Source organism: Charadrius vociferus, unplaced genomic scaffold (assembly GCF_000708025.1).
Source record: "Charadrius vociferus isolate BGI_N301 unplaced genomic scaffold, ASM70802v2 scaffold109, whole genome shotgun sequence".
NCBI classification, from domain to species: Eukaryota; Metazoa; Chordata; class Aves; order Charadriiformes; family Charadriidae; genus Charadrius; species Charadrius vociferus.
In genome coordinates this window covers 1,657,685-1,668,889 of record NW_009650060.1, presented here as the reverse complement: position 1 = coordinate 1,668,889, position 11,205 = coordinate 1,657,685, and the positions used below count along the sequence as shown (strand labels likewise).

General features: G+C 40.8%; 1 protein-coding gene across 1 annotated transcript in view; it reads left to right on the top strand.

Moving 5' to 3' along the window:
• The window catches only part of KYNU (kynureninase), a 59,526-nt gene that overhangs the window by 1,732 nt on the left and 46,589 nt on the right, over nucleotides 1–11,205 (top strand). The window contains exon 2 of the mRNA XM_009891703.1: nucleotides 4,658–4,778. Coding sequence (XP_009890005.1) covers nucleotides 4,658–4,778 — 121 coding nt within the window. The remainder of the gene's footprint in view (nucleotides 1–4,657; nucleotides 4,779–11,205) is intronic.

Sequence of the window (11,205 nt, the reverse complement as noted above, 5' to 3'; positions counted from 1 at the left end):
GGGGGGGGGTTGGACTGGGTGAGCTCCAGAGGTCCCTTCCAACCTCTGTCATTCTGTGATTTGCTTCAGGTTATCACTCTCAGCCCTGCAAAACTACAAAACATTTCCATGTTTGTTTGTTGGTTTTCTTTTTTTGTACCCACCACTGCTACTGTGTCTGGCCAAAATCATGCAGGGAAACCTGGTGGGAGCACCCACCTGTGGACATAGCATGGTCCTTGGCTCTTGTCCTGCTTCCCACATCCTGTCTGGGTCTGCTTTCAGCTCACACATCAAATACATGAGGAACAAAACTATGCCTGTTCTGCAGGCCCTGGTCATCACACACTGAATGATGAAGAAATGGCATATTATTTCCTTAAATGGTGAACATACATGGGCATAGTCATTGTCCTTTTCTGCCTTGGCAGAAAGCATCTATTAAAAATTAAAGGCTGCAGATATTTTTCTGAAAAGAACAGTACTGATGGTACATTCACCAAATTATGTCCACTAAAGGTCTGTGATAGAAAATGGTACTAATTGTTTGAATTCCTGGACATCTTTTGAAACTATCTTTGTCACCAGTGTCTTTCTGCCTAGCAAAGATGAATGTTGGGAATGCAGTCTGCTCATGCCCTTAGGACATGGGGATGATAAATCTTAGGTCTCTGTGTACTGATGGTATCGACTTATCTTTTCCCACATTTAAATCCTTGAGTTTTGCTATTTATACTATTCAGAGCAGAACTGGACACTTTACAAATATTTAAACTAGGTGCTTCCTCCGCACGGAGGAGGTGTTCTCAGCCTGTCTGCCAAGAAGTCTTTTCTTTTTAATATTTTTTTTATTTTTTTTTCCATGGTTGCTTAAGAGGGTTTCCTAAACCCCATCTGTTTGTTTGGGTATGACTATTCTGTACTCAAAGCCACTTCATCTGCCACCCTGCTGCTGCAGAATGTCCTTCCAAAGCTGGGAAGATGCTGTAAGGCAGCTCAGGTGGCCGTTGCGCTGCTGCCCTTAATCTGGCTATGCTATTGAAATCCAGCTCGACCAGGGCACCAGGACTGCAGCCGTGTCTTTGGCAGCAGCATGTGAAATGTCTCTCAAGAACGTGAAAGGTCACTTTTCAGCATAGTGTCTCAGCAGCTTCAGATTAAAGACTCTTCTGAGAAGTACGCAGAGGTTTCGACACCCCTGTGACAGTATTCATTGTTTCATTTCCAACCTCCATTGTTTGTTTATCAATTACCCTAATATTTAGTCCCAAAGACTGCCCATATGTTTGTTTTTTTCCCCAGTTACTATAATATTTAGTCCTGAGGCTGTGGATATATATGTTTTAGTGGAAGATAAGAAGACTACAAAGTAGTACCAGCTGAACAGCACAGAGAACTCATCATTCCTGTGTTCCTAAATAGAGGTGGTTTTTTTTCTCCTCTTTTTCCCCCTTCTCTCTTTTCCCTGCTTCAGCTGTCATCAGGAACAGCTTCCCTGCTGAAAAACAGCAGGGGTGTAAATATATATATATTTACATTGTGTGCCTATGCCATAGAGACAGGTCTCCCATGACATTTATCTGAGTGCAGGAGCGGATCCTAGATAACGGGCTTCTGAAGATAAATGTCATTACAGATATTAGCCATCAAATATTCTTTATATATTTACATAAAACATTACAATGAGGTTTTAAAATGAAGCCTTACAAGAAGCAGATGAGAACATCCATAGGAGGCAACGGTAAGATGACGTACATAAAAATATGTAGAAAGTCATTATAATAGTTTAATTTAGTTATGGACTTATAAACTGTCACAGCTGTTTATTTGTTATATCGATCAAGTTGCAACCACTAGCAGACTAATTCCCTGGCAAATCTTTGAGTTTTTATGTGTAAGCGTAAGGGACGAGACTCAGGTGAGCAAATAGGAAAAGATGACAGCAGAAGATTTAGAGAGATGTTTGGATCTCCTCGCTCTTCTCCGAGCTGACAACAAAGTCTCCTTAATGCTTTTTTGTGCACTGGGCGGATTTAGGAAGGGCTGGATTGCAGTTGGCAGTCAGGCGCCAAATCACCAATCTGATTAAGGCTATGGCTTGTGCTTTGTCATCTTGTAAAGGAATAGAGCATCATTTGGGTTTCTTGGGAATAAAAAGATGTCCCAGAGTGAAAGTGGTGAGCTATATTTCCCTGAAGAGATAGTTAAAGGTAGTGGTTAATCTTATAAATCTGGCTCTTTGTTTGAAGGGCTCATGGGGAAGTATAGGAAGTTGTGAAAGAGGTGATCTTTTATCCTTCAACAAGGGATAGGACTCAGGTAATGTATAAACAGATTTAGTCCTTCCTTTCTGGTTAATAAAGACGTTGCAGTTTTCCCTTTTGTTTGGACTAAATATTTCTGAAAATAAATTTGCTTTTTCTTTGAGGTTTAAAACATATAAAAATACATATTTAATGTAGACGAATGGGTATATTTAGTATGCAAAATAATGTAAATTATTAGATCTGACTAGTTTGCATGGTTCTGAGTAGGTGTGAGAATAGTTTATAATGTATCTAATTAAGCTTATTACATTAAGCTTATTATTGTTCACATATTATTTTTTTTTATTCAGGCTACTCTAAGGGCACATTTCAATAATTATGTCCTGTTTGGTTTGTACCAGCCTTTATTTCATCAATTATGCTTATTTCGTATTTGACTGTTTCAATATATATTGCGTGCCAACCATAGGTCCTCCAGAAATAAAAAGGGCCGATACTGTGAGAAATGAGGGCACAGTAAATTGGAGAAAGACAAGTGCCAGTCTTGGGAAAACAAATGCTCTACTGTAAAGAATATCACAGTGACCAAGGAGAGGTTGGAGCACAACGGTGTGCTGGTCAGGAGAAGCTGTGAAATGACAAAGATGCTGAAAAAAACCCAAGCCCAGCTTGGGAAGCAGCAGTGGTCCAAAATGAGTCTCTTAATGATGTCAAAGAAGGGGAAGGAAACGGCTTTTTTGTGAAAAAGAAAAGAGTACAGCCCAATGCAGAGTTGATAGAATGCCAGAAAAAGAATAACCAAAGCAAGAGGTGCAAAAGTAGAAAATTACACTTTATCAAAGTGGTAATGCCATGTCTCTCCAACAGTGTCCCAGGAGGTGTTTTTATTTAGAAAGGACTGTGGTGCAAGAAAAGCTAACTTGCTTATAATTCCTTACCTGTTTTAATGCTTGATTGGGGCATAAAGAGTATTAGTGAGACTGAGCTCCAAATGCTTGAGCTAAGATCCTTCTCTCTATTCCCATTGAGACAGTATTATTGTGTTTCTTGATAGGAAAAGAATTGTTAATAGAACCAATTTAGGAGCATGGGTAATATTTATGCCTCTCTGTTTTCATTCATATTAGAATAGAGATGAAAAACAGACATAGTATCTGTAAAACAGATTAGGCTGAAATTGCTCTCTGACTTATGCTTTTTAAAAGCTTCTAAAGCTTTAATTAAGAAATTATCCAAGCTGTCTATACTTCTGAAAAATGTGTTTCTGGTGAAGTCCCATGAAGTTGGTAATTGTTAGTGCAAAAGGTAGTAAGAGACCTTTTCCAGGCATCTAATCTATTTTTTCTACAGCCCTAACATAAAATTTTCACACAGAAGAGCAATCTTATAATTTGTTTCTAGCACATATCTTAACGTATTCTTTCATTTGATCTTTTTTCTGAGGTATAGCGACTATGTTTACCAAAATTACATGTAATGTTAGCTTTGGAGGTATTGTAAGTATATGTATAGATGAATGCAAATTACTTATTCCTTCTAGAAGGTCACCATAACTTGTCCCTCCAAGAATCTCTAATGTGAGAAATAATAGAAAAAGGCAATGTTTGGATTGATAGATGATGACACGGGGTAATTAGATTGTTCAGAACCTCACTAGAGCTATTATTTATAAATTTCTACCGCCTTGCTTTTCTCCTAATCATTGAAAGGATTTGTCAACATAGATTTCCTCCTCCTCCTCCTCAGATGATGATGACATGAATTGCAGCCCACAATCTATGCTGACAAGACAAGAACTTTTGAGACTGCCTTAAAATATTCTGTGCAATAGCTACTTTTTTCTAAATAGCGATTTTATCACGCAGGGAGAACTTAACTGAAAGACACAGGTTTTACCTAGTCTTAACTTTTATTAAATGCACTATTCGAGTAGTTTCACAACTTGGAGTAGGAATATATTGATAATGGAAGAAAAGTGGATAGCCTGGTGAGGAAAACACTCCCTCTTCACTCTCTGTTGGTTACAGACCTGACAAAATCGGTGCCAGTGGCTGGTCCCCACACAGCCCCAGAGACCTGGGGATCTACTGCTGCCTGAACTCACATTAGCTCTAGGACAGGTACAGGTGGACCCAGCCAAAAATTGCAGGAGGACAAGGGGAATAACTGCTTGCAGATTGCCTGGCTGTCTTCTTCTTTCCATCCCTTTGCAGGGTCACCTGCGTGGTGTCCTGGGAGGAAGATCAGGATGTGGCACCTCCATTCACACAGGGGAACCCCAGTGTCCCAGGGAAATGCAGAGCAGGCAGAGCTCTGGGTGGTGGCACACGTTTGTGTGTACACACTCGTGTGTGCTGTCCCTGCTGTGCTCACTCCCATGTGATTGCTGTTTCTGTGCTTTCCCTCTGCAGCTGATCCGAGCCTGGTGGATGGAGGGGAGAGCTGCGTATACTTTGCTGGGAATTCTCTCGGGCTCCAGCCAAGAAAAGTTAAAACTTACTTGGATGAAGAACTGGACAAGTGGGCTCGAACGTGAGTAGATGAGATGCTAACCTGTGCTTTAGATGAGCGCTTTGTTTTATTTTGGGATCTGCCTTGGAAATGACTGAATAGAAGAATAGCATGTTATAACCAACACAGCTCAGGAGTAAAACTTGTGCAGTGTTTCCCTAGCACTATTTATATCTCCTTTAAAGACACGAGCAGTAAAACAGGCAAAGAGAAACTTCCAGCTGTGACAACCTGTGCTGCGGGTGGCTCTGCTTTGGCTCACCTGGAGGACCTGCACAGTTTAACCATCCCCACCCAATTGCTACATGTGTTTATACACAAGACGTGCAAACTCATTTGGTTACTGCTGCTTGCTGGTGAACATAATTCAGTTTCAGGCCCTGTGGTTTTCTAATTAGTATTTTTAACTGCGTGTGATTCACCCTGCAGGCCTTGCAACGGGCAGTTCCCCTTGAAATAGCACCGAGCGCAGGTGGTGCTGCTGCCAGCGCTGGCAGGTTTTTGGCTCCTCTTAAACCAGGTCTCTGCCTGACAAGTTCATCTTATTTAGAAAGAAGCAGCATTCCTGTCTTCTCGGGAGCATCTCAGCGAGGAGCTGAGGGTGGATCTCAATGAGCTCTGTTGAACAGAGCTGATGTAGGAGAGGCAAGAGGACAAAAAAGGGACATATTTCAGCATTGCAGGAAAGGGGCATTGTCATCATAGCAGATGGGAAACTTTCAGTTATATAGGGGGGAAAAAAAGCTTTTTTATTTTTATATTATATTTTGTTTCCATGGAGAATCTGTGCTTTGAGGTGTCCAGCACCTACCTGGGCAGCTGGAGCGGGAAAGGAAAAAGATAAATAAAAACCATGGAGCTGAAGGCAGGAAAGAAAAATAACATCCAGACGAGTGAGTGAGCTGGGAGCGAGAGGAACACTTTCGCAGGCTGTGGGGTATGAGGGGAACAGATGTGATTTCATGGTGAGAGAGCTGAGGAAACATGGGGAGACAGAAGAGGAAAAGCTAATTCTGCTAACTGGGCAGCCTGGCTTTGGTAGAAATGGTCTAGATGGAGGCTTCCCAATGTAAACGTGAAAGCTCTGTAGCTGCTGTTTCACTTGCTCATATATGAAGGCTGTGGGCTAATAAAAATGGTTTACTGTTCCCTATTTATTACTTGTATTCTTATAAGAGAGAGGAAGGTTGAGAATGAATGGGAATGAATGGGAACTTTGGGAAGCGCTCGTTCCTCTTGGTTATTCATTCAGCACAGCGCTGCACTTTCTCCAGTCATTTGAAAAAATTGCAACTCTGTCCATTTCTGTATGATTATCGCACTTTATCAGGGACACAGCTGAGCTCTTTCAAAAGGTAGAAGTCAGATAGCACTCTTATCTATTAGAGTGATGCACTGGGAGTGCAAACATATTTCGGCTCCTTCGCTTTACCTTTTCATTGGTTCACTTCCATTCTTACGTGTCTTTGCTACAGAGAAGGATTTTTTTTTTTTCCTTGATGATTATGAAAACCTGAAAGAAAAGGGTAGGCAGCATGTTTCTCCAGAAGATCAAAATTGCCTTCAGTAGCTGTATCTAAGGGGGAAACATGATTTTAAGCCATCGGGAGAGAGGAAGCAAATCTAGAAAGGCTGTTTGCCAAAAATACAGCTTGGCCCCAAACACTTTACCCAGCATAAATCAGAAAGTTTAAAAAAAAACCAAACCAAAACAGACCCTGAAGCACAACAAACCCAGACTAAACCCAACAAAAGCCCAGAGCAAAATCCTGCTAGCTGCAGATGTACCTAAGGCAAGTGAGAGAGTCAAGGTAAGGTCAAGCTAAATTTGAACAGAGCAATGTGTGCTGAAAGAAGCTGATGGGTGGGATTGGGTGCTGGGGGCTGCAAAGGAATAGGGGGTTGGAGGTTCACAAAGGGATGTTTTTATTCCAGTCACCAAGGACAGCTTAGCAAAATCTAGTCTAAGGTAGTGGCTGTTACCAGCCAAATCCTGTTCAATGGCTTATGCGCTGGCACGATGTGGAATTCATTGGCTGTGGCTTAGATAAGTAGCGAGACTAAGAAATGGCACACAAATTAGGTACATCCTTCAAGTCAGCAATGATATAGATTCTGACTCTCTTATAAATCGGTTTATAGTATTTTCTGTTTGTTGTGTCTTTTGGATTCATCTCAAATAGGTCTTGTCTATTTAAATGGTTTTCACCATTTATAGCTGATGGCAAGAGTGAAAAGGAAGATTACCTGGTAGCTGTTGTCAAGGGCAGGGAAGCTGGTAGCTTTAGCTCTGCGTCGCGATGGCAACTCATTAGAGTAAGGCCTGGAGAGAAAGAGGCCTTTTCATGCATTTCTTTCTTGTTATGTGTCCTCTTACAGTGTCACTGTCCCTTTTTTTTCCTCCCTGACCTTAAACGGTGTGTTACAGCTTTCTGATCTTACATCTGCCTCCCATATACCTGTTCTGGTTTTGTATTCTTTCTTTCCACTTTCCTCAGTCCTCTTTTTTATGCTAATGTATACAGACCACAAATTCAGGCCACTGGCATTCTTAGTATGGATTAAAAAAGAGCCTTTGAGACTTCATCTTTCTTTCTGTTTTGATTTTGGCTAAATCCAAGATTTACTGAATGAGGGGCAAAAAGGGATGAAGAGTTGTCTCTTCCATGCTTACCTTAGAGTAGCCAATAATGCAGTTTTTTTGAATCTCAAAGCCAAGATAGAAGTGACTTGTTTGGTTGGATAGAGGACAACAGGTGCTTTGCAGTGTCTTGTTTTCCCTTTTCCCACGCCACAACTGTTTAAGCAATTAATATATTTTATAGAATCGTTATTGCATGTGAACATACGCACTGCAGTGGGCAGTGTCTCGCATGTCTGAGTAACTCATTAAGGGAGAACTATTAAAACAGAAGGGAGTCTGCCGTAGCCGATTGTTATGCTCTTGCGAAGGGCTCGTAGGGTGATTGGGGAGTGGAGAACCTGCTGAATGGAAGTCTCGAGGACTGGAGTTTTTCAGCTGAGCAAAATGAAGACTGAGGAAAAAATGATTGTTCTCTGTGAATGCGTCAAGGGGTAAACATAGCGGGGGGAAAAGGAGCCACTTATCTGAAATAACATTGCTGGCACAGTAAATATAAACTAGGAATTAATAAATTGAAGCTAGAAACTAGATATGTGTACATACTTCTAAACATTGAAGCAGTCTGGCAGCAAGCTTCTGACGTGAATATAGTAGAGAAAAAATCCAAGCCTGTGGAAGGCTTTAGAGTATAGTACCCCTGGTAGCTAAGGACTGCTTTTGGTGAGTGAAAAGGTATCTTTGGTTCTATGTGCTGAACTAATCCTGCACGATATAACCATCCTGCAAGCAGCAGTGCAGTCATATTCCGTTTGAGAGACCCGCTTCTGCCATTCGGCACGATTCATCTCTGCATTGTGCCTTTCAGCAGGTTGTGTGTTAGAGCTGTAAATGCCCAGTTTAATGCCCTGGGTTTTTTTAGTTTTGACTTCAATCTACTGCTCCATACGGTTCTTTTTCTTTGGACACGTCTTCCTTTCTTTTGGCTATTTCTTTGCTTGAAACCATCGTCAAACTTTAGAGTCTGTGTCGGCTTGTTAAATACCTTGCATCATTTTTGGCAAAGAAGCAAGAAGGAAATTTCCACTTGAACAAGATTTGGATGAGCGCAGAAGATTCCTGAAGCTGGCAATTCATTTAAATCCCTTTTGTTACCGCCTTTGAAACCCTGGGATAGTATCAGAAAATGTGTTTCTAGCTCCCCTAGAGAGCTTTAAATCAACCAGACCTCAGCGAATAAAATGTGGCATTGTGATTTCTTGCCAAATTGCAAATAAAATGGTAACCGACTAAAAATTAATTTGTTCAATGAGAAACTCTCACAGTAGTTTAAGAAATAGTTCTATTTGTATGATGCTTTATGATTTGATGGGCCACACTTGGTATTCATTAATTTAGGTACCTTGATTTAAATCTCTCTTGCTACCTAGGGTGCAGTGGAAACAAAACGGGACGTAGGCTATCGGTGTCTGAGGGGAATGCCAGAAGCACTGCAGTTGTGTCCTTAAAGATTATTACCCCCAGTGCCTACCAGAGCTGAGAGAGGGGTGGCATAATATACAGAGATATAAATTCTCTGAGGCAGAGCATAGAATTTTACAACCTAAGTGTAATAGGATGTATTGTGCCATCAGCAAAGGCTACAGAGTTTCATGAGATTAAAATAAAAAAAGGGTCCAAGAATATGCCTTTAACTACCATTTTAGCTGCAATAATTTTTGTCTCTTGGCATTTATATTGGCCATCAAGAAGGAGGCAAGCTGTAAGCTGTGCCATAATAATAATAATAATATGAATAATAATTAATGCTGGCTCTCCCCTCTTTCAATATACGCAAAATTTCCACGTTTTCTTCTGAAAATAAAATATTCTCATGCCCAAAATCTCATATCTGTTTTCATGATAACTTGGAAATTTATTCTGAAATTTTGTTAGTCCTGTGTGCTGGAGAGAGCTTTCATCAGTAAATTCCCATTAGAAGGACACTAATGGCTATAAAAATCAGAGAAAGCTAATGAAAGAGAATCCCATAGGTAGTTCAGGCTTCTTTTCCCCATCTTATTATGTTCACTATCCTCTTTCAGAAATAGAGATCCCCTTGGGCTGGGAGCCACTGAAAATCTTCAATCTTTTTTATTTTAACAGTCTGTATTATCCCACAGTCCCTTGATCACTATATTACAGTTAGGAATAAGAAGGGAAATTAGCAATAAACGTCTTGCTGTTTGTAAAATACATACCACTGTCTTCAGGGAACGCAGCTGCATTATAGTCTGATAGAGGGGAGGAACTTTTAGCACTCATCCTGCCCCTTACTGCATTTTCTTCCCCTACCCACCTACTGCCTTTATTCCTCATCTACAAAATGTTCTTGTAAATGAGTGCTATTTCACACTGCCCGCTTTCTGCTGTCACGGTCTCATCAGAGAGCAATTCTAAAATGAAGAAAAGTGGTCAACTAGTGTACAGTGACTTTATCCAAACTAGGGGTCGGAGTCCTCCTTGTTGTCTGTGTGGGGTCGGACTTGTTGAACATAGGGAGGTTATTTTATCTGTAAGAGATGTTGGGTTGTTCCTGTGCCCTCCTTCAGCTGTTGACCTAAACTAGTCCAAAAGCAAACGGTATTTTGCAAACATAAGAAGCATGAAATGGTTAAGACAAATTGGGCTTTTTTTTTGCAGCAGTTCTTTTCTTTAGGACTGTGGTTGTTTTGGAAATACTCCTAGGAGGCAGGAATTAGACCCAAGTCAATCAGAGAGGGTCTGACTGTAAAACATCAAGGTAATTTGTGTGGGAGACAGAGCGAAATTCTACCTGAGAAGGAAAAGTAGGAGGTGGATAGGGAAAACCAATCTTTTAAATAAGCTTAAGCATGGGGGACTAGATGGTAGTGTCTCATACTCTCTCCTTTCTCACGTCTTAATCTGCCAGACATCTTCTCATGATTTTGAGTGAACATTGTGGGCCTGTTCTTCTTTAAAAGGTTTATTACTTGTTCTGTTCTTTTTTTTTTTTTCTTTCTTCTTTTTTTTCTTTTTCTTCCTTTCATCACAGCTTTTAGGGCTCTTTTGCTCTCTACCCAATTTCCTACTGGCTTTGTCCCTGGTTTGAAACAGCTTTATACTTGGTTTGCCTCCGCCGTACGCAGCCTGGCATTTCTGACTCCACAAGTACCCTGTGGTGCTCAGCAAATATGAAAATCATCCAGTGTGAGATGGAAGCCCAGAGCAACGTTCCTCTGGATTATCACCATTATTACTTTTCTCAATCTGCCTTCATTTGCATTTAAATCTGTGCGCTACATACCATATGTTTAAGAAACTTTGCAACTTTTTATTTATATATGCATGGTAGCTACCTTAGAGGTTTACTTCTCTGTCACATTTGAAGCAAAAATTAGTTCAGAGCACTTAATCCAGAACTGAATGTACATATTTGTCACCTCTGAATAGTGATGCATTCAGGTTCACGGTGCCTGTATGATCCACTGCAGACAGGAACAGTTTGCGAAATAAAGTTTTTAAATGCCCTCTGTCAAACCAAAAAGCTTTATGCACACTTAGATCTGGAACAATTTGGCAGGGAGAAGAGAAGCAATAAAAATTAGCAAGCAGCTCTTTTTGGGCAGGTGCTTCCCTGCATATACATTAAGTACCTGCTGGTTTATGCAGAAGGGTGAGTTCAGACAGGAGATTCAGGAGGACAGAAATTGTTTGTGACAAGAAATATTTCTGTCTGGGAGCAAGGCAGTATTCAAGTCTACCATCCCCTGCACCATACAACGTTCAGCTAGAAATGCAGGTGGAGGAACTCTGCAGGGTGATCTCTGCTCTCGGTGTGGTTTATAAGCTGGGCTCAGCGGGGTG